The following is a 24,366-nucleotide window of genomic DNA, read 5'->3' on the forward strand; positions in this document are numbered from 1 at the left end:
ATGCTTCAATCACTTATATGTGGAATATAATTTAAAATGACTCAAGAGAACTTACATATAAAACAGAAACAACCTTGCAGATTTCAAAACCAAGCTTATGGTTACCATAGGGAAAACCGCGGTGGCCGAGGGAGGAGTTAGGAGGATGGAAACAACATATACGGACTACTGCATAAAATAGACCATTATCTGGAACCTACTGTTTAGCCATAGGGGAATCTCTTCAGTAGTTTGTAATAACCTACATGGGGGGAAAAGAATGGAAATGTGTGTATAACTTATTCACTTTGCTACATACCTGACACTAATACAACACTGTAAGTCAACTATACTCCAGTAACTTTAAAAAAACAAAAACAAACAAACAAAAAAAACCAAAAAAGAGCCAGGAGAGTTCCCATTGCGGCACAGTGAAAAATGAATCCAACTAATATCCATGAGGATGCAGGTCCAATCCCGGCCCCATTCAGTGGGTCGGTGATGCAGCATTTGCTGTGAGCTGTGGTGTAGGTCGCAGACAAGGGTTGGATCCTGCACTGCTGTGGCTGTGGTGTAGGCCAGCAGCTATAGCTCTGATTCGACTCCTAGCCTGGCAACCTCCATATGCTGCAGGTGTGGCCCTTTTGGGAAAAAAAAAAAAAAAAAAAAAAGAGCCAGATTAGATACTGGCCCCTCGGTAAGCATTTACCAGCACTGGGAAGCAACAATACCTTTCTTCTTTACCACAGCACACTGCCAATACCATGTTTTACCGCAATGATCTGTTTATGCGTTCATATCCTGACGTAACACTCTAAGTCTGTTAGGGGTGGGAATGGTGTTTTTATCCTTTTCTGATCTGTAGCACATTGCACACTGCCTGAGGCAGTTTTTTACTCACCAAAGTTCTGGAATAACTAAACTGAATTATCATATCTTTCCAGATGATAAGCTCTTCAAGGACCCTCAGCGCACTCACAATTTCAACAACCTCTCCTCCAGTCCGGGATTGAGAACAAGCATTCAACAAAATATTGGTCCATCGACAAATTCTGATTGAATATTCCTGAACAAAGTCCGGCCTGCCTTCAGAGGCCGCAGTGTCCCTCTTGGCTGTGTGTCCAGGAAAGGAGGGATTTAGTGTTTCAGTAGCTAACTTCCAACTCTAGTTGCCATCCTGTATACATCCTAGTATTTCAGCATGATTAGTCACACACTAGAAAGGTCACAGCTGTCACTGTTCCAATTCCCAGCTTATTTACCTGGTCTCACATCAGCTACCTTCCTCCACTCCAATTGTCCCCAAATGTTCACCAGAATGGCATGTGCCATTTTAATCTTGACCAGGAGTAAAAATAATGCCTACTTATAAGTCCTAATCCAACAAAGCTGACAGCTGGATCACTGTTCCACGTATTCGTAAGACATAGGACCACTGGATAATGAAAAACATTATCCATAACTGAAATGTTTTGGAATTTTGCTTTTATTTAATTTTGTTTTATTTATTTATTTATTTTTTATCTTTTTGCCTTTTCTAGGGCTGCTCCTGCAGCATATGGAGGTTCCCAGGCTAGGGGTCTAATCGGAGCTGTAGCCACCAGCCTACGCCAGAGCCACAGCAATGCAGGATCCAAGCTGCATCTGCGACCCACACCACAGCTTATGACAACACCGGATCCTTAACCCACTGAGTAAGGCCAGGGATCGAACCCGCAACCTCATGGTTCCTAGTCAGGTTCGTTAACCACTGCACCATGACGGGAACTCTGGAATTTTGCTTTTAAAACATAAGCTAAAACATCATGGTATTTATGGAAATAAATCCAATCTCACATTATTAAAATAATTATGAAGACACTGTGTGGTATGTTTTATTTTAGGCAGTAATAAAAATTACCATGTTTAAAAAAAATAAAAGATCTCTTTATCCCTACTTTTTAAATAAAATAACACAAATATGCTTCTATAAATGTATAAATTCTCCAAACATTCTTGAATGCCTGGGCATAACTAAGCTGACATCATAACTGAAAATATTAAGTTAGGTACTGAGCAACCAATGAGTAGATAGTTTTTCTCGAAGTTGGGAAATTATATTAACGTGAGTTAAATAAAAAGAACAAGCTCAACATTGATGATAGCACATCAACTGCAATGAAAGATGGGAAGCTTGGCTGCCATCATATCACAATGTAGAGATGTCAAAAATTTTTAGCGTTTCTTCCAGATAAGTCTATGTATGAAATTACTTGGAGGCAGAAGACAATGACCCTGACATGGGATCTTGGTGAACTTTTTTAAAATTTTAGGGCCGCACCCGCGGCATATGGAGGTTCCCAGTCTGGGGGTCTAATCCAAGCTGTAGCCTCTAGCCTATACCAGAGCCACAGCAACATGGGATCTGAGCCGCATCTGTGACCTACACCACAGCTCACGACGACGCTGGATCCTTAACCCACTGAGCTGAGGCCAGAGATCAAACTGCATCCTCATGGACACGAGTCGGGTTCATTAACCACTGAGCCACAACAGGAACTCCCCAGTGAACTTGAATTCACACGTTTTTACCATATTTAAGTGTCCCCAGAACCATGATAACTCTAACATTCTATGATCTAGGATAGATAATTTTCTTTCTGCAGTGAGGTCATTTGTGTGATTAGCTGCAATGCAGTATTTTAAGGCTCCATCAAGAAATGAAATGAAATAAAAAACTGAGGCAACAGTACAGATTAGTCTCGTAAAATCTGACACTAGATTGGTCTGGGATTGAATGATTCCAATTGATTATCTATATAACTGAAACTTTTTGGTATACCATGAAGTGATGTGGAAATAACTAGTCCTAATACAAAAAGGACAGGTCTTAGTTAAGATCACCGCTCTGTAGACTTTGAGTTGTCATTTTAGATCATTTCTCAAATCTGCCAGTAGTCGAGACAAAACAAACATTTTCAGAAGTTTCAACACTTCAAGCATTATCCATCCTAATGTTCAAATATACTACTTGGTCAATGCTTTATGTGTAAAGAGAGCCCAAATCATGCGACATGTCTCATGGTGCAAAACAGTTGATTCTCTCTACCAAGAAATCAGCTCCTGAAGCCAGCAAAGTGCATCACATTGAAACAACTTTTCCCTTTGATGGTGAGCTTCCTAAGGGCAGTCTATGTCTTGGGTCCCACCAACCACCCCGCAGAAGCCACTGAATTCCTCTAAGACCTCAAGTGTAACCTTGAAAAGCGATGCCTGTCGGAACAAGGATTGGAGCTTGGAAGCTTAAATCTCCATCTCATGATTCAGCACCATGTCCTTTCTAACCCTGGACAAGCCGAAGCTCTCACAGGTCCTCAGTGGCCCCTTGTGTGTGTCAGGGGGAAAAAAAACAACAAAACTCTTTCAAAAAGGATGAAGATGAATTAGATTGTGACAGTCAAATGATTTTACGTTTTGGTAAATGCATTTGCAGCAATAACAGTAACCTGTTTCCTCCCAAAGGTTGAACAATTATTCTACAAGTTCTTGATTTATGCTTGGGTGAGCTGGTTTCACTGGGGTCATGGCACTGGTGTTTCCCGTCACGATTTATTTCAGTTCTACCTTGGTTGGGGCAGAGGTGGGACAAGAAAACTCAAAAGAATGGGGACTAGTAAAAGGGACTGAAGGTTAGAGAGGCACTACAGAAATGCTAACTTTTTGGAGGAAGGCTGATCTTAGATTCCATTTTAACACTTTCCCACAGACTCTCTTGTTAGCAGTTCTGGAGAAGGCACTATACGCTTCCTCTTCCATCTTCCCAGATCGACACTTAGAGAAGTGAGGAAAGGATATTTTTCTTCAGATGATCACTGTTTCTTTCTCTCTCAATCTGAATTTCACGTCAAATGAATATTGGGGGGGGGTTGGAATCCAGCCCTGGATTACCAAATAACTTCTCTTAGAATATTCTTGGGAGTTTTATGCTGTACCTAAAACTCCAACTGTCAAAATAATAGAATTCTTTTTTTCAAGGAAATCCCAAACATCTACAGTTAGCCAAGTGAGTCTACATCAACAGAAGAGAGACCAAATGCCCCCTGCCTTAGAAAAACAAATCTGGGGAGAAAACAGAGCTTCCTCAAAGCATCCTCTATCGATGGAATCCTCATTTTTCAGATTTGCTAATTTTAAAACCCAACTCTTTGAACATGTAACGCTATTTCTAAGTGCCACCTCTCTGCTAATTTAACACACCATTAGGAGCTTTCTGTTTGCTTCTGAAAATATCACAAGAACAGTTTGCTGTGCTGGTTGATTAGCACTGGAGAAAGTCTTCAATTTGCTAATGTGTCACATTTCTTATGAGTACTAGGAACCCTACGTTGCACAGGAAATTAAATGAGCATTTTGTCTCCGAAGGCTTCATGCAGTTAGGTAGAGGAAGGGGCATCTCGACTTTGTGCTCCAGATTTGGAGGGAGAAAAAAGAAATCTAAAAGGGTTTACAAAGTGGTAACTGTGAAAGGCTGTGTCTTCTCCTTAACTGTAGCGTCTCAATGAAGTATATGCTTTTGAGAAAGAAACCAATTTCCATTAATGAGGAGACTGAAAACGAGCCTTGTATTTTGGACCATATTGCCATTTTAGTGGTCATTTTAATCTGCCTGAGGGCACGTGGGTGAAGAGGAGTAAAGGAGCTACAGCCTATTTTATCTCCTACACACACACACCTGTGACTTTTCACTTGCTTCTTGGGAAATGGCTCTAACACGTCAAAGATGCTATTTTTCCACTTACTTTTTAAAGATGTTTATATTTAGGGCCCAAAGGACAGAAGGCAGAGATAGTATTCTGCCCACATTCTGCTCAATATGTAAAATATTAGAGGTGGGGTTTCCATTTTCAAGAAAAGCCCAGGTTGGGTATGATTTGAAAGTTTCATATCCATTGGAACAACTCAGCTCATTGGGTGAAATACTTGGATTAATGGTGGAATTTGAACTTGTGCTTTCAAAATGACTGGGGATTGACCTTGGCCATAAGCTTAGCTGTTCCTTTCAAGGTGACCCAGCAGGAATTAGACATCTGCAGGGAGCACAGGCTGTGCAATGGGGTTCCCTCTGAGGCTGCTCTCCTATGAGTCTGAGCATTTCTTCCAGCTCCGTGGAGAATCACACTGTCCAGGAGTGCCAAGGGGACTTGTTTACACTTCTTCAATCAGAGAGGCCCTGAGCCTTGTGCTAACCTCTTTGTCGTTAGCATTTTCAGGTGGAAATACCAGCCAGCCTTGCGATATCTTAGTCATTTTCCCCTAATTTCGCCCTTTGCCAAAGAAGCATCAGTCAGAAGACGGGGCTCTCCATTTCTTTCCGTCCAAAATTCTGAACAAGTTCAAGATACCAACTTCCCAGAATACAAAGGCATTGGAAGTATTTGTTTACATTTGACTTTTTAATCATTCCAGTGATGGCTCCTAGGAAAGATATGCTTTCTCACAGATAAAGTTTCCTTGCTCATCACAACTCCTGGCCTAGAGTCGCTGTAGGTTCTGTAGATGTGTGCTGGAAATTAAATAGTACCACCAGGGTGGCCGCAATTAAATTCAGACTTGCATTCAAACCATGGCCTGCTCTGCATTTCTTGGAGAAGTTTGCTCTCTATAGGCATTTCAGAATGTCTCTTTACAAAAGAAAGAGGCAGGGTGGCTGGGCCCAAGTGCTCTAAATCAAGGCAATGAAAATGGGAAGGAAGGCAATGTATTTGCAGGGTGCCAAAGTAGCTGTTCATATACATGAAGATCCCACACTTCCAACTGAGGTGTTATCTTAGGGAACATAAAAATTATTCTACCCCTACCTTCACAGGCAGATTACAATCATTATTTGGAGAAGAAAGAAATCGTGTGCTCATATGGAATATCAACCCAACAGCATGTGTCATAAAATGGGATGGCTCTTCCCAAGAAAACATTTCTTCCTCTGTATGCAGCTATCGCCCCTTTTGACTTAAAATACATTTTGGAATTGAAATACTGAATCTTAGCAAATTCTGACAACAGTCAGGGGTCTTGGGTTCATGCCAGAAGTTAGATGGCTTGAGGAATAATTTTTTCTAGATAATTATAGATAGTAAAATATTAGGAAGGGGAAAAACTATATAGTACTAATACAAGCCTGTGATTTTTCTAAGCTAAAACTAAGCTTTTAAAATTTGCAAGTGTTTGTTTTTTAGCAACATTTTTGGAAAATGGAATTCAAGTTTAAGATGTCTTCTGATTCTTCCTCTATGGAATCAATTTCAATCACATTTATTTATTTGAAGAAATACAGATCATATAAAGTAGAAGTTGCTGGGAAAAATCCCCAGTCTTTTCATGCTCATGGCAAATGCCCATCTGAAATGCTTTCCTAAAAATCTATTTTGAGAGTGTAACTCTGCAACCTTTGAAAACTTTGGGAGTTATCGGGGAGCTGGCTTGTTTATAGAAGATAATCACTTGTGCATAAATGTCACCCACAAGCACAGCTACAGTCAGTTAAAGTGCAAAATAACATAACCCTAAGGTTTATAGCCACACAAATGATAGTCAAAACCCTTTTTTTTTTTTTTTTGTAATATACACTGGAAAGTTACCACACACATTTCATATGCAAGCTTAAATGATTTGAAAAAGACAATTACCAATTCAGGCTGAAATGATTTCATCATTCGAGCAAATCACAAACAGCAAATCTGGCCTGGCTTAAAATTTCCATCTAGATGTTGAACTGAACAAAAAAAAAATAAACGAATGGAAAGGCTGACAGATGAATAAGACTTTTCTTCTGATTTTTTACAACTTAAAATGCAGCAGAAAACAAATACCACCACAGAAGTCGCTGCAAAGAAACTGCCTTTGGCATCTAGGCTGGAGCAAACAACCTCCAAAGACACCGATCCCCCCGCCCCGCACCCCACTCTCCCCCCAGAACCCTTCACTCTTGCTGTATTTCCTAATTTCACGGACTGTATTGCTGAGCTGTTTATCAAAACAGTGTGCAATAAAAACAGCTATACTTTACAACTCTACAAATTCTTGCAATTTTCTCCCTCCTCCTGGACAGAGGCCACTAGTAAGGGAAAGCCTTAGGGCAAAAAAAAAGAAAAAAAGAAAAAAAAAAAAAAAGGCAGAGTAGTGAAAGCGAAGAAACAATAGCCAACCATGGCTTTGACAAAGCCTTCTCTCAACCCTCTTTCTGCTCCTGCTGTGACACTTGCATTCAAGAGCAAGGGCGGCTGCCATCGGATGCGTGGACAATGGATGGAGGAATACAAGGCAGGGAGGAAAAAAGGAAATCAGATGAATTCTGAGCTAAGATAGCAGGGCTCTCACCTTTTCCTTTTTAAAATTTTTTTTTTTTTTTATTTTTCAAATAGCCTGGATGGAGGCATCCCGCAGAGAAGAAATAAAAAAGGTGTCTGAATTGTTGGATGGTTCTGAAGGCTTCTGCATTTGCACACGCATTTTAGAAATGTTTGCAGGGGTATACTTGCTACCAGCCAGCCATCTCTCTCTCTCTCTCTTCTGCTTTCTGGCCTGCAGCTTCCACCGCACCTCTTAGCATGAAGGCTTTCTGTCCGTGGAAGTAAGTGAGAGTGCATTCCTTAGTGTCTGAATAAAGACCCATGTCTGCATGCATTTCTAATTTAAGGAGCCTACAGCAGTTACTACAACTATCAGTTAGTCAGCAATGACTGAGAACCTCACTGCTTCTGAAGGAACAAAGGTAGAAATACCAGCAAATACCCACAGCATCAGGATCACACAACTTGCTGGCTACAAAGAACAGCACCTTTTCCTGTTTAAATCTCAAGTCTATGTAATATTATAGGCTATTAATGTATCCAGCTGCATAATTAGGTACCAGTGTCTAAAGGCATAGATGTTTCTTTGGCACCAATGGGAATAAAATGTATTAAGCTGAACCTAAAGGAAATACCTGGTGACAAGAGTTGATGACATTTGATCCATGCTCCATTTCAATTAACTGCCACTAAAATTTAACTATGTGGTAGAGTTCTTTGTCCATTTTAGCGGCTTTTATGAAAAAAACTAATAAAGTAATGATGAAAAGAGGGAAATATTCAGTCATAGAAAAGCATATAACAAGACTAATTCTTCTCCACAATAGGTAAAATTATTTTGGTTTAAATTCAAGTCTGGATTTTGTTCAACACTGGGTGAGTTTCTTTTGGAGTGTGTGTGTGTTTTAATTGCACAGGTTGTGAATACCAGCTTACATTGGATGTATCTATTATAACTAGCATGGGATGTATTCTGCTAACCATCTGAAATGATATAAAGAATATAAAGAATTCTTTTATCTCGTTTTGCAGAAACCTCAAAAAATCAACCCTTTTGAAAAGAAATGCTTTGCCTTTCAGTTTTCAAGGCCATCAAAACAGCGTTACGAAGAAAGGAGGAGGTATAAGTAACAGCTGATCTTACTCACTTTTGAATACGACCAACTGCAAAGGGAATGGTGTCCTTTGTTTCGGATACTGTCATTTTGCCCTGCTTTTCTGACGCATAAAAAGCTACATTTCTTTTCTCAGCACTTGTTGGAATTGAAATTATTTCCAAGTAAGATATGGGCGATATCCTGAAGGGGACTATTTTTTCCTACTTCTGCAAATAAGACAAAGTCTCACCTGAACACATGATTCTGCAGCCAAGCTGTGGCAGGGCTACACAACAGCAACACCTTCCCTCTGCTTTTTATTCCTCTGCTTAGGACTACCTCTCTCCAGAGCAATTTCTGTTTTCTTTCTTCCTGGACAAAATGACACCCACAATCATTTTACCCCTTTTATTTTAACCTGTGAGGTAACTACGGAAGCTGAGAAATTTGGTGATAACACTCAAAGAGAAAACCCCAACAACAGACCCTAAAAAACTGAGTTGCAGCAACAAGGATGGAGAATCTAACAAGCTTTCAGAATGAGACACGGTGCTGGAAATCAGGAGAAAGCAGGTCCTTATCCAGATACAGCAGGAATTAAAAAGGGAGGCTCAGAAACCCCCCACCCCCACCCCAAAAGCCCTGTCACTTAAGACAGAAAACATCCTAACCGTGTTTAGAGCGAGAAGGGAAACGGTGCTAAATAGCTGGCGAGGTGACCCACCGTCCTGGTTGCTCCTTGGCTCTCGCCGAGGGGAGTAACAGCCACAGCAGTGACAACGGAGCTGAAATATGCCAAGTGCAACCTCTGCCCAGGGCTCTCTGCCTCCCCAAAAAGCGAGAAAAGCATGGCTCAGACAAACACAACCGAAGGAGCAGGCTCTGCCGGCAAGTCACGGACCCCATCAGCATCGGCTGGTCTCTGAAAGCCCTGCATCAAGGGTCCTGTTCACAGGCAGCGAAGAAGCAGAGACAATGGCAAATCAAAACCTGGCAGGGCTTCTGGGATAATTTAATTCCTCACTCCAGCATCTAGATGGGTGTACAAGGAACAAGGCGAGAGCTCCTTCACACTGATGCGCGAGCATATGCCTGCCTCTCTGAGGATGTATTTTTAGACATAATACCAGGGGTAAGGCAGCCTGTGCTCTCAGCAGCAAGATTTACTTCCTAAGGTGGGAGCCGCCTCTTTTTCACTCAGAGAGGAGCTGATGATCAGAGGAAGCAGCCCACGTTTCTCACCAAGCTAAAGGTCAGTTACGAGGACCCCACACCATCATCCATTGTCTCTGTGCACAGAAAGCATTAAACATGTTTTCAAGATGTGTTCCAAAATGAGGTCATGCCACGTGGCAACTTGCTCACTTCCTATCTTTCTGCAGATGACTTATCCTGCCATCCAAAAGCACAACCAGGAGAAGAAATTACACCTTGAGAAAGACCATTCAAATACTAAAGACGAGGGATTAAAAAAATATATTTGGCAGGACATGTATTATTAGTAACATGTCCTAAACTTCTCCAAACAACAACGTTTATTAAAAACAAGAGATGAGTGATGTTTTCTGTCATGTCAATGTGCTTTGATTTTGAGTATTCCTCCCATTCACGTCAAAGTTCAAACATTTAAAATAATAAACACAACAGAAAAATAGCCCAGCTCACTGAAGCAGAAGCAGAAAGCAAGGAGACAAGCTCAGCCTTTGCAAACAAACTAGACATCATCTGATATGTTTTTGTTTGAGCCTGGGAATTTCTCATTCACAGACAGGATTAAGATATTTTAAAAGATTCCTTTTAAGTCTTCCATCTTAGATATACTTTTTAAATATGGATGTGGACCTATCTGTTGTACACATGCAAAATTCTCAAGCTGATTTAAATTCAGGGGGCTAATTCAAGGGATTGTAGGTCAAACAATCCAAAAAGAAAACCGCCCTAAAAAAATAATTTCTAACCACATACCACTCTCTGGAGTCTCACACCCCACTAGAATGAGACAGGCGTGACGGTGATGAAGGAAAGTAACACTTCACAAGCACAATATTCCAAATGAAATTATTTAAAACACAGAGCAAAATGCCCACTTCCTTAGAGTCAAAATTTGTTTCTATCAAAACTGGGGGATATTTTTTGTTTTTGTTTTTTTGTTTTGTTTTTTTGTACCATCATATATATGTAATCTATAAAAGAGAGGTACAAAACGGATTCTTTCCAACTCTGCAAATAAGCATCTTGAGTTTTGATTTTCCTCTGAGAGTAGAATCAGTTTATAATTTCACATGGCAAATCTCACTAGGACCAAATGCTCGCTCGCTCTCACAAGGACTGACCAAGCAAGAATAATTCACGTCAGACCAAAAGGCTTCTTTCAGTCAGTTTCCTGCAGCGTTTCTTCCAACAGATCTGGGCCAAAACGAATGAAGAATCTTGAGCAGAACTATCCATCACATTTTCCTAGTCTTTCAATTAATGACACTGCAATCGGATCGATAGAATGTAATAAGAAAAGAGCTTTGCATTTCTATACCTATTAATTCGCTGAGTAACTCCAGCAGTAAAACGTGACTTGAAAGGAAAAACACTCAAGGCAAATGAATTCTCCTAGCGTACTGAGCAAGGACTCGCTGACCCCAAAGTGAACACTGGTGCTTCTACCTTCCCAACCAGGGTTTTCAGAACCCAAAGACGAAACTGTTTTGTCAGGAGCAAGCTTATCCTCCCCCTGCCACCCCCCGCAAAATTCTCTGTCATATACTCACATCACCACAGGTCTAGTCAAATTAGTCATTTTGTTGGAATTTCAGAACAAACACCCTTGAAATCCAAATCAGACGGTCAAGCCAGGGCTGCCATTGTCCTTTGCCTCCTAGTCCAGCCGAAGTGCCAAATTTGTTACCCTACTTTTCTAGGGTATTCGGCGTAAGGAATGAGGTTTAGAAAGAGGAGGACGCTGATGAAGGCTGGCCCCATCTCAAATCATCGCCTTGGTTGGAGACAAGGCACACAGTGACAGTCAACAATGCAACATGCTGTTCAAATCCTCCATGTTTTTCACCGGAGACAGAGGACTGGGAAGCCAAGCATGAGTTCTCGGGGGGATGAAGGGGTCAAAGAAAGGCTGTTCTCTGGAATCATGTTGCCTGTCCAGATCTCAGTGTTACTCGAGTTGACAGTCACTTGATGAACTCAGAAGCTGAAAGCAGAATGACGGTGGATGCCAGGATTGGAGGGGATGGAGGGCCTAGGGAAACAGGAAGAGGCTGGTCAAAGGTTACAAACTTCCGTTCTAAGATAAATAAGTTCTGGAGTTCCCGTTGTGGCGCAGCGGAAACAAATCCGACCAGGAACCATGAGGCTGTGGGTTTGACCCTGGCCTCGCTCAGCGGGTTAAGGATCCGGTGTTGCCGTGAGCTGTGGTGTAGTTCGCAGATGCAGCTTGGATCTGGCGTGGCTATGGCTATGGTGTAGGCCAGCAGCTGCAGCTCTGATTCGACCCCTAGCCTGGGAACCTCCATATGCCAGAGGTGTGGCCCTCAAAAGACAAAAGACAAAAAAAAAAAAAAGTTAAGTTCTGAGGATCTAATACACAGCATGCTGACAATAGTTAACAGTACTGTAGTGCATACGGGAAATCTTCTAAAAGAATAGATCTACGAATTCTTACACACAAAAAATGGTAATTATGGATGTCTTAATTAGCTTGATTGTGGTGATGATTTTACAGTGTATGCATCTATCAAAGCATATTGTATACCTTATAGATACACACAGTTTTTATTTGGCAATTACACCTCAGTCAAAGCAGGGGGTAAACATCAGTGACTTCAGTTCTAGAGAAGGAGACTCTACTGAATCAAGGTTGCCATACAGTTCCATCAACTACTGGTATAGTGGGAAGAGCTTAAGTTTTGTTGCCAGACAAATCCAAGTTTGAATCTCAGTTGTATCACACATGAGGTAAGCACCTCTGAAGCTTAGACTTGTGCAGGTCAAGATCTTCTTACTTACCTCAAGGACTGTGATGAGGTTGAATGAGATAATGTATGTAAAGCACATTGCACAAATTCCTAATTGTCAGATGGCCACGTATAGAATAGCAATAAAATATAAGCTTACTGTACAGATTAAATGGGATAATGTATACAGGACATTCTATAAAATGTTCCACACTACATACTAGGAGGATATTGGTATTATCATGAAATAACAATAATGCTATAAAAAAATGAACATGTTCTTCGGTGTAAGCCATAGAGCATGAGTGCTATGGCCCAGTGCCTCACTGAGTGCCCAATTATGAATTTCAAACCCCCAGGGGAAATCTCAACACTCACTGTTACTGGAGGAGGTGTGTCGAGGAAAGGGTCACGACCAACCAGTCCTCTAAGGGATCCTCTTAGTTGCAGAAGTCATTATTTGAGGGTAGGAAATAAGGATTTTTAAATCCCCCAGGTGAAATTACAAGAAGAAATCCAGCAAAGTGTCAGGGATGCCTTTGCTAAGAGGTAAGAATATTACTATTCAGGGCCCCCTGTGTTGCTAATAAAAGGAGAAAGGGTCTAATGATTCATTTAAGAAATATTTATATGTCAGTCAAATATTCATGAAGAGCAACATAGGTAGGAGGGGTATTAAAAAAAAATTTTCCCCTCAAAGAGCTTAGAGTCTAGAAAAGAAAATTTTTAAATCATAAAATGAAAATAATTACAAAGCATTAAGTGAGGAAAACACGGCAGATCTTCAGGTTTTGTGGTAATTGGAGTTTGACATCTGTAATATCAGAACTATTTTTAAAGGACCCTTTTTATTACTTTGTCATGACAATTATTAACTAATGAAATGAGACAATAGATGAGATTTAAATAATAGCTACAAAATATCAAGCTTTATGAAGACATCAAGTTCATTATCTATGCATAGTTTGGATAGAAAACATCAAGAGGCATACAGAAACCAAAAAATACTAATTCAACAGCTGTAAGAGAATGTCTGCTGCTTTTTAGGGAAAAAAATAGTAACAGTTACCACTTATCCTGTGCCAAGCCATGTGCTAAGTACTTTATGCCCAATGACCCACTTAAACCTCACAGTGTTCCTGATTGCCTGCATGCTGTTGTCACTGCTTCAGAGGTGAAGCAGCTAAAGCACAGAGAGGTCAAGTGACCTGCCCAAGATCACAGAGCTAGCACAAGGCTGAGTCAAATTCCTCACGAACGTAATTTAATACCTGAGCCCACACTCTTGACCACTATACTCAATCACCTCTCATTCCTTCTTTTCCCTTAGATGCTAATCAGTTTTGATTTCCAGTACAAAGTGGGATCAAAAGGCTAACACGTTCAGCCAGCAATGGGTCACCTCAGAGACAGAGAGACATGATCTATGTAGTCAAGCAAAACTTGTAGCCCAAAACAAAACAGTAACAGCGTGAAGGTGCTACGAAGCCAGCCTTCTATTTTCTTCTTCAGTTCTCAAGTCCATTCTGCCTTCTACTGAGCAGGACTCTCCCAGATGGTACCAGTCCCTACCCCATCAAAGCTTACAGGCTTGTATAAGTGACTGCCACAACAACCAACAATTACGCTACAGGGAGGTGAGAGATTTGTTAGAAAATCTAGAATTGAAAAATCAGACATTTACTTTGCACCTGGGATAGCTTTTAAGGACAGCAGGTTCATGAGACATGTCTGGGTCTAAAAATTTCTCAGAGAGGAAGAGATCTTAGTAGCAGTTTCATCTGATAGAATGATAATCATAATTACTCCTCTTAATTGCCATCTTTATTTTCTCTGGCCTTGTGTGATAAGAGCAACTCACCAGGACTCCCTGTCCACTGCCCTGGAGATGCATGTACCCTGCTTTGCAAACTACCTGTGCCAGCCCAGATCCTAAAAGGGAAAGCAGACAGACACCCTCCTTTCCACTCCTCTCCCCTCATGCTGAATAGACAGCCCCAAAAAACTTGCGGCAAGGCAGGGACGCACATTTTAATAATGTGTATTACTAATGTCCTGATTATAATAGTACACAGTTGCTGCCAAATTTTTAGAAAAAAATAAAAATTTAAAGATGACGAAATTATCTGTGATATAGCAATTAAAGATAACCACTTTGGCATTTTAATAGAATTCCCACTCATCTTTCACGTATGTGGGTATTTATATATTAATACACGTATTTTTTTAATAGCATTTGAATCATATCATAAATAATTTTGCTTTTTACGCTCTTAGTTGCACACCATATCAGAATCACTTTGGTGTTTAAGCATCCTTCAAAAACATTAAAACATTATGTAAGATTCTATTCAATGACACATTATTTAACTATTTTCCCAATGCTGGGCATTTAGGATATACTTGGGATTTGTACTATAGATAAGGTGGTAAAGGCAAATTTTTACCTATTTTACTACTTTTCTTAGTACAGATTATAAGTGGGATTATTGGATCAAAATGTTTTCCTTTTTTTAAAAAGTCTTACCAAATTGCTTTTTAGAAAGTTTTTGCCAATTTACACACTTAACTATTGGAGGAAATTTTTACTGTCTGCAATCCCACCAGTCTTGAATTTTGTTTTACCTACTTTAATATCTACTATTTACTATTACTATACCTACTACTTTATTTAGTGGTGCTGTTTAATTTGCATTTTTTTGAATTCTAATGAGATTGGACTGATATTTTAAGAATTCACTGACCATTTACTCTGTATTATCTATTTATCCTTTAACTCCTTACTGTATTATTGTTTCTCTTATTGAATTGTAAGATTCAAACATATACATGTATATTTTATATACACACACATATATATATATATACATATATATGCCCTTTGTCAACTATTGGAAATATCTTTTCTAAGTTGTTTAGGATTTTTTTTAGTTTTCACAACTTTTGTGATCTATATATTCATATTGATATTTTCCTTCGTGGTATCATCAGATGTTTTTATGTTTTGAAGTATTTTTCACTCAAAATTGAATATTCACCCATATTGTCCTCTAGTTATTCTATGAAGAATTTTTGCATGTAATCTACCTAAGCTTTATTTTGGTGCACTTTGTGAGATAAAGATAAAACCTGAGGGTTTTTCCCCCTACAACTGCCAATTTCCCTACCTTTCATTTGGACCTCCGTTGATATTTTAAGTATGATAAAGTATCCATACATTCAAACTTGTTTTCAGGACCACCTATTCCATTCAGACGTTTGTATTTAAATTCTAATAAATGACACTGTCCAAGTATTTTTCTATTTCATCATCACTGGGACTGAAAGACTTCTATTATCAGAGTGAAAGACAAAAATATCCTGTTATTAAGGCCTAGGCCAACCTGTGTTGCTGATGTTGGGGGTGATAAAACAGCTGCTAAAACTAGCTGGGTCTCAGGATGGGCCTTGATGGCCAAAGGGCTGAAATTGAATTCAGAGGAGTTGAGATGAGGGCACAAGATTCCATCTTAGGGCAACAGGGGAAGGCAGGAGTCATAGGGGTTAATCAAATAAAAACCTGCAGGAGAAAGTCAAGACCCAGGTACTGACAAGAGCACTTACAAATTAAACTTTGAAGAGATCAGAGCAAGCTTGAACTCATCCATATACAACCAGATGAAGCCAGGAACCAAAGCATCTTCAAGATGGCAGACTGTGCAGATACAGAGGGTAGGGCAGTCAATTCGAGCCCGTCTTCCTGGACGATGCATGGATGGATGGACTAGGTGGATGCCAAGGAGCACAAATTCATTTGGGCGTGATGTTTGCAGAAACTTAACTACAGTTTATATTTCCCCCAAAGAAATACCTGACAAATGTATTACAGAGAATTGTTGTGGATCATCTAAATTTCCTGATTTTTCACTGGTACAAAGATACAAGTTTGGCTGAAATAAACACAGAAAGACACGCTCCTCAGTTCACCTTCTTCCTTTGCAGTGCCATCATCAGTTCAAGTGCAAAGGATGAAAACTGCAGCAGCTCCTTTAGCGCAAGTGTGTTAGTATTGGAAATATGAGAGTTTCCAATTAGGGAAAGCAGGTCAATTGGCGATGCAGGGTTGTCAGAGGAAAGAACACTTTCCCGTTCTTAAGGTAAAGGGGAGAAAGAAGGCTGTAACCTAATGGAAGCTTGTCAGCTTCCTACTGCACTTCTGACAAGCCACTGCCTGCTACACGGCTTAGTCCCTCAGTGCCACCACACTGAATGGTCCACACAGGACATTTCTGGGACGGTGTAGGGAGCAAGGTACAGGAGCTGGAAATACGGCCTTTTAGAGCAAAGCCAATCAAAGCTGGAGTCTAACTACATCTGTGACTAGCTATGTGATCTTGAGTAAGTTCCTTAACCTCTGAGCCTCAGTGCCTTCACCTGCAACATGGACACAACAGTTGTCTTCACCTCATAGGGTTGTTAAAACACTAAATAAGAAAACACATTCAGGGAGTTCCCGTTGTTGCGCAGCAGAAACACATCTGACTAAGAACCATTAGCTTGAGGGTTCAATCCCTGGCCTCACTCAGTGGGTTAAGGATCTGGCATTGCCGTGAGCTGTTGTACATCACAGAGGCAGCTTGGACCTGTTGATTCTGTGGCTGTGGTGTAGGCTCAGCTCCAATTAGACCTCTAGCCTGGGAACCTCCATATGCTACAGACTTGGCCCTAAAAATACAAAGGAAAAAAAGAAAAAAAAAAAAAGAAAGAAAGAAAACACTTTCAGACAACATGCATGGGTCTGATACATGAGTACCATTTGAATATTACCCTGTGTTAGGAGGCAGCATGGGGAATGCAAGGCGGGGAACCAAGCTTGGGTTCAAACACCAGCTCTATCCCTCCACACCTCCTCAACCAAACGGGCATTTGATGATAGTGATATCTACTCCATAGGGGCTGTTCTGAAGATTAAATGAAATGATACAAAGACATTTGAATAGTGCCTGTCTCTATAAAAATTAGCTGCTTATCAGACACAACCTAGAATAGATTTACAAGGAGATCCTGCTGAATAGCATTGAGAACTATGTCTAGATACTCATGTTGCAACAGAAGAAAGGGTGGGGGAAAAACTGTAATTGCAATGTATACATGTAAGGATAACCTGACCCCCTTGCTGTATAGTGGGGAAAAAAAAAAAATTAGCTGCTGTTATTGTTTTAGTACTCAGAATGTGCAGCTGAAGTCCCAGGTCCAAAGTCAGTAAGATACTGAAAACATGAAATAAGAGGACATTTCTTTTCCTCTGGAAATACAACTAAATCTGATCTTCCCAGCTGATTTTCCCATCTCTAATGGAAAATCCACACTGCAGTAAAATGGATTCCTGTGGCAATGCTAGAGGCATCCAGCATGCAATCACAGAGAAGCCAGCACCTCTATAACAGCTGGGCTGACAGTTCCAAGGGTCTACGGGGTTCATGCAGAGGGCACAGGGATGACATTTCTCTAGACTGTCACAGCAGGCTTCTTTCTCCACTGCTTTCAGTGAGAGCCTATGGGTGATTTCAGAGCCAGCAGCCAGGAAACCTCTGTGCCTAAGATGATAATCATAAAGTGTCCTGATTTCCAAGACCATCCATCTCTACCTGCTCATGCTTTCATTTCATCTTGAAACTCATTCATCCAACCATCATTTATTTCTGTACCTAGGCTAGGGGCTAAGTGTATGGTAATGACAAGGCATATTGTGTTTCATATTATGTTCCCGACTCATGGATCTTACCCTCTACTTGGACAGTCAGAGGCTGATCTGGTAACCACACAGGTAAATATATCATCACAAATCATAAAGTACCACGGTTGAGAAAACAAAGAGAAGACTGTGTGTGTATGCAGGCAAGATTCCTGAGGAAGTGGCATTTCATTTGATAAGATCACGATGTAAAAGATGCAACAGCTTTGATGATGAAATTTTCATGAACACTGGCTTGAAGGAAGCAGTCCTTGAGGCTGAAGAAATGACTGATACTGCCCTCCAGAAAGGATGCTGTAATTAGTGGGCAGCATGCTCTGTCATGGGAGAACCCTGACTACCTAAGTTTACCAGCCCTTCACTGAAGGTGGAAGGCAACACTGCCCACCAGGCCAAAGGAACAGCAAAGTGGGCAGTCATGGAGACTTTTCCATGGAACCAATTCCACCCACAGCACCAACCTGTATCTCATAGAGAGGGTCATGGTGGGAGGGCAACCAGCACAAAGCCCTCCAAGTATGAGTAACAGAAGCCTGGGTAGTTGGGGAAGGAGGAGAGTAAGGGCTATAGGGTAGATGGGGTGGGCCCTCCACGTGGAGAGGAGCAGCCCGAGGAAGAAAGGTGTGGAATCCGAAATTCCTATACAGCCTATACACAAACATTAGAAGGTTCCTCCCCAGCTCTCTTCTTTCTACCAATTTAAAGCCATTCCTCAAAAGCCAAGTCAAGACTGGCCTTGTTCCACGAGACTTTCCTCCTTCCCAGAGCATAGGCAGGTCTCTCCGCCCTCAGCATCATACTTCCACTGCACTGACTTGTTCTCTAGTCACTTCATGAATTATTTTCTTGCCCATTCAATAGGATATACTCCTGAAGGACTAGGACTATCCCTTTATTTCTTTTGTATTCCCCATGGTCTCCATTTAGCATTGTGCTGATTCTAGGCGCTTAACATATCAATACCTGTTAGCTAAATGAATGATTTAATTCATTCATACACCTGGAAGACTTCAGTAGGCTGAGGGCTGGCAGGGGGAGTGTTCTGAGTATAACAAAACTGAGCCATTCTTGGCCAGGGCAGGAGAGTCCTTTCAGGAGAGTGTTTAATACTGTATATTGATTTTTATTTAAGGGAATGGCATAGGGTCAGACGGTGGAGATTTTCACCTGTCTATGGTCACTGAAGGGCTTCTCAGCCTAGTGACGTGTGATGGACAAAAAAAAACCTTGCAACACCCCTTCCAACTCTAATCTGATTCTGCAGATTCTGATCCAGTCCTTACAACAATCTGTGAACCATCTCACTGGAAGATGCTGCTCTGCACACAGCAGACCCCTCTCAGCTCTAGGATGGAAGACCACCTCCATGACCTCCTCCGCCACTGCCTCGAAGCTTATTCTCAGAGAACACAAGAGTGCAGCTATGGGTTCACGCTCACCAGTGCTGGGCTTACGAGGGGGAGAAAGGAGAAGAGAAGACTGCTGCCTTAAAAGACTTGTGTCAAAACCAAACAAGGCAGACTCCGGCCAGAGAGCCAGGCGATTTTACCCTCTTCCTGGAGCTACTGCATGAGGTAAGCTTTGAAGGAAGGCGGGGAGGGCTGCAGAGACTTTACTGGGATTTCAGTATTATCCTCATTCAGAAGTCTCAGCTCTGGCTCCCAGTTAGGATCAAAGGGCTCCTTGCTCCTGGCTCCTAACAAGTTTTCATAAGAAACACAGGACCATGATGCCTGCCTCTCTGAGGGTGCCAGGAGCCTATCAAATCTGACATCACTGCTCAGAAGCTGTGGAAACAAAAGGCCAGACCCCTGCCCCCAAGCCAGTCATCTCACAGGGCCCAGCAGCAGCGAGGCCCCAGCACAGGGAGGTCTGAGCCTCCTGGGTGCATGGAGCATCCACCACTCCCCAGACTCAGCCCCAGCACAAAGGGCTCGGGGCTCTCGCCTGGCAGCACGGTGTGCCCTCTCCCAGACCCTTGTCACACTCTGACCTCCTTGGTCGGTGTGTGCTTCGTTGCCTCGTCTCACTTCAAAATGCTTCAACCGGCCCGGCACTGGAGCCCCACCCAGGCTTCCTTTTTAACATTTTCTCTCTCGAGTCCTGGACGAGTTTGCTGGTTGGTAGGTGTGATGCTTCCAAGTTATGAGGCGGCACCGCTCACCCAGTGTCACCTGTACGCAGCAGAAACATCCACGCAGCCTCCCCACACACAGGAAACTGCACTGTGGGTCCCAGGACAGTCCTCCTAGCCGCTCCCGCCTCCGGTTTGGAATTATTTGGACCTCTCTCATCCTTCTTAGTCCCTTCTCCAGCTTGTTCAGGCCCCACGAACCTACCACCCCAGTCAGAGTTCAAGGAAATCAATTCACTGATGAAGGAAGAAAGTATTTTGAGAGACGGATCCCCCACCCCCCGCCCACTCTGTGTAGCAGAAACTACAGCATAAATCACCAGAAAGGGTATGAAGGGGCGCTGAAAAGCCCTGTGAATGTCATAGTCCATTATGCACTTGGCCCGGAATAATGAGCCCTAATTTATTTTCGCCACATCACTCTTCAGTAGCGACGCCCTTCATCCCTCTGTGAAGATTTCACAATACTTTTTCTGTTGTTCTTGCTTTGCCTTTAAAACGGGGACTCCGGCTTATTCTCTACCTGCTGCGTAGCTACTCTACTCGAACCTTTCCCCCGGTGTAACCATCTGCCCCACTTGGCATTTTTCACCTCTTCCCACTACCTCCAGCTTAGCCTGCCTCTCTGGCTCATTCAGGGCTCTTTAATTTCTCCTCTGCCTTTCTGTCTGGTTGCTCGTGTTTGGGGGCAGACAATAGAGGTGATATAGGCCATTATTCATGAGTAGCTTCAAGGGTAACGTGAGAAATGCCTCATCTCCTGACCCCTCTTAGCATAAGAATTGCTGATAAAATTCTGAACTGAAAAAGAGAAGTTCTGAGAAAAATATCAGAGCTACTCTGGAGCAGCACTCTGGAGAAAGGAACTTGCAAGGAAGGGTGGAAAAGTCTTTAAAATTTTTTTTTAAGTAAAACAATGAAATTGTATAAAACACGGCTTACACAAAAAAGAAGAGTGACCATAATTAAGACAGTCAATTTTCCACCATCCCCACTAGCAGCTGGGAATGGCAACATACATTCCAAAATAACACAATCACATCCTGACAACCCGCAGCTCCATGGGCTCCTCTCCAGTCCTAGGAATCTGCAGGTCTTTCACAGGGAGCCCCGTGGACTCTCTCGTCTTCCCTCTCTCCATCTTTACTTGACTTAGCCTCTGAAGAGCAGTGACATGGCAGAAAGTGACCAGGAGGGAGGAGGAGGCCTCGATCAATTTCAGGCTGTCTCATCACTTCCTGGTGACTCATTCTGAGAAATGTGCAGACCCAGTGAAATGCCTGGAACTGTGATTCGTAGAGGAGCTTCATCCAACAATTATCATCATTCATGCAGTGAAAACTCCCTGGTCTCCACAAACACAGGCAGAGCCCAACAAGTTCTCACCACCTGTTCTCCCCAGGGACATCCGTGCCAGAGCTGAAGCTTCAGCCTGCACCCACGGTCCTGACACTGTAACCGACCAGGGACCTCTGTGGCTCCTGGGCACAATGCCTTTCTGTGTCCCCCATTTCTCGTTCCTGGGAAATGGGCCGCATTCAGCCTCCATGACTTTCCCTGCGTTCCAAGGGACAGGTTCCAACAGCTGCTGATCAGGGAAGGAAGGGAATGCAGAGACAAAGGAGGAATAGTCAAGAAACAATAGCACAGCCTTGGGGCGGGGTCCTGGTTCCCTCTCAAGGGATACACATAATAATATAGGCATTTTGGAGTTCCCATCATGGCGCAGCAGAAACGAATTTGACTAGGAACCATGAGGTTGCGGATTCAAACCCTGGCCTCACTCAGTGGGTTAAGGATCCAGTATTGCTGTGAGCTGTGATGTAGGTTGCAGACTTGGCTTGGATCTGGCATTGCTGTGGCACAGACCAGCAGCTGTAGTTCCAATTCGACCCCTAGAGCCTGGGAACCGCTTATATGCCGCAGGTGCGACCCTAAAAAAATAAATAAATAAAAATAATAATAATAATAATTTAGGCATCTTATCCTGTGTCTTTTAGAAATGAATACTTTAAAACAGAACAGCTGAGTCCTTCCTTATCCTTCTCCCTGTCTTAACTGCACCCTAAACACAACCACCCATAACCTAAAGATTAGGAACCCTGAGCACAATTGCCTGTGGGTTAAAGCTGATTAACATGTGATGTTTTTCAGGACTTTCCTAGTCTGTCCTAATCTCTCATCAATACGCCCGTCTTGCAAGTACTGTTATTCTAGGCAATAACCCAGAAAACCACCACCATGATCATGCTAAGATCTCCTGATTCCAGCTTTGACGACTAAGATTCCCCCAAAGAAAGAAGAATGCGTGTTTGTCCAATCCTGATACCTATCTGAAAACCCATTTTTCTCCTTTTTACTATAAAACTCCTTGCAATTCTTCCCAATGGGAGGCACAATCTTTAAGGCATTAGCCTGCTGTGGCCCCCTTTGCCTGGCAAAGCAATAAAGCTATCTTTCTCTCCTTCACCCAAAACTCTGTCGCCACGTTTATATTCAGCACTGGCGGACAGAGGCTGAATTCTGGCAACAACACTGCCCACTCATACTCTCTTTGTCATCCCTGGAGTCTCTCCAGAACACCAGACAGACTTTCCAAGTCCCCCAAGACTTCTCCCAGTGACGTCCAGGAAATAAAAATTCACCGTGGCTAAAAAGAACCATCATGAGCACCATTTTTCTCCCCTCGTGCATGACCTTATATGGCGATACCATGATGGCCAACCCTCCACTCTGCCACCCAAGCCAGAAGCCTAGGAGTCAACCCCACTTCCTCCTTCTAAATTAACTCTCCACACCCAGAAACTAATCCTCCCAAATATCCCCAGGAGAGCCCACCAGCCTGGGTCATTCCCCGAGGCCTCTGCTGTGGTTTTAATCCATACCCAAAGTTTCTCGGCCTAGATGGTAATAGGAATCTCAACCCTGCCTCCAGGTGGATACAGGCATCTTATCCTTAGCCACATAAGCACCAGAATACTCTCCTATAATAAGAGAGCATGATATTTTTTTGATTGTTCAAAATCAGGAGACGTTACCCTGCTTTCAAGGCCAAGGTGTATGCCCTTACCGTGGTATGCAGCCCCTCTGCAGTCTGACTGCTACCCTCTTCCTCAGACTCTCACGGGGCTCCAGTCATGTGGAGGTGCTTCATGTCCCCTCGCAATGCTTTCCTCCGTACACACCATCCTGTCTTTGCAATGTCCTCCCTTCCTCTGGTCTTTTGTCTAGTTAACACTCATCAAGTAGGACCCAAGCACATTTTTGCCAAATTCCCCTGGCACTTAAGCGCTTCCTTCTCTGTTCACACAAAAGCATCTTGCACTTGTTTTCACTATTTACTTAAAAGAATGTTTGTTTTTTATAGCTGTCTCACACACTAGATGTGAGCTCTCTGCATACAAAGACTGGGGCACGCTTCTATTTTAGCATCCTCAATGCCTAACACAGTGCCTAACCCTGAAGTGGTGACTCTAAGACATATTGAGAGAACATACTGAGCACTTATAGACCCAAGATTAAAGCCAATAATCCCTCTTCTCCCAGAAGAAACTTCCCTTCTAGTTTCCCTCCCAGATCTTGAAAGCCAGTAGAGCGTATGAGTAAAAGCACTTCTCTCTGAGTTGAACAGGAGGTTCTAGACCAGGTCTGTCATCAAGAATGTTAAGATTGGGGGAACCCACCAACAAACAGCCAACACATGTTCAACCCTGACTATGGTGGTGGTCTCCCTGCTAAGCGTATTATGCGTGTGATCTTATTTTTTCCTCACAGTCAGCTGAGGAGATAGACACTAATATCATGCACATTTTGCAGGTGAAGAATTGGGTAGCTCAAACCTATATATAATGCTGCCTCCCTTCATCTAAGTTATTAGAGGAAAAAAATGAGATAGGTATATAACAAAGCTTCATAAACTATTGAGAGCTGTACAAACATAAGTCCCCAAAAGTATGGAAAGCACTGAAGGTTGTCTAAGTGTAATTGATGCTTTGTGATTATAGTGAGAAACAAGAAATAACCATCTTACAAGATGAAGATCCACTTTATACACCTGAATTACAAAGATTCGGCTAAGCACACCCCAAATCAGAGATGTATTACAAAATCATAGGGTGAGGAGTGAGATGTGCCCAAT

At 42.2% G+C, this 24,366-nt stretch overlaps 1 protein-coding gene across 25 annotated transcripts in view; it reads right to left on the reverse strand.

Annotated features, from left to right (window-relative positions):
• The window catches only part of LOC102164776 (uncharacterized), a 441,263-nt gene that overhangs the window by 207,877 nt on the left and 209,020 nt on the right, over window positions 1-24,366 (reverse strand). For 8 of the 25 annotated variants that reach the window (XR_014815506.1, XR_014815489.1, XM_084976393.1 and 5 more), the window contains one exon: window positions 11,164-11,645. The exons of 13 other annotated variants lie outside the window; for them this stretch is intronic. Coding sequence is in view for 8 of the 12 variants with exons in the window: in XM_084976393.1 (XP_084832519.1) it covers window positions 11,164-11,192 (29 nt within the window). In the remaining 4 variants the exon portion in view is untranslated. Of the gene's footprint in view, window positions 1-9,125; window positions 9,496-11,163; window positions 11,646-24,366 lie in introns of those variants that run through there. 4 more of the 25 variants (XR_014815493.1, XM_084976394.1, XM_084976389.1 and 1 more) reach the window with 2 other exon arrangements.

The sequence above is a fragment of the Sus scrofa genome, chromosome 9 (genome assembly GCF_054392235.1).
Source record: "Sus scrofa isolate SSC_HxYL_T2T_F1_AM1 chromosome 9, Sscrofa_HxYL_maternal_Yorkshire_Landrace_v2.0, whole genome shotgun sequence".
Taxonomy (NCBI): Eukaryota; Metazoa; Chordata; class Mammalia; order Artiodactyla; family Suidae; genus Sus; species Sus scrofa.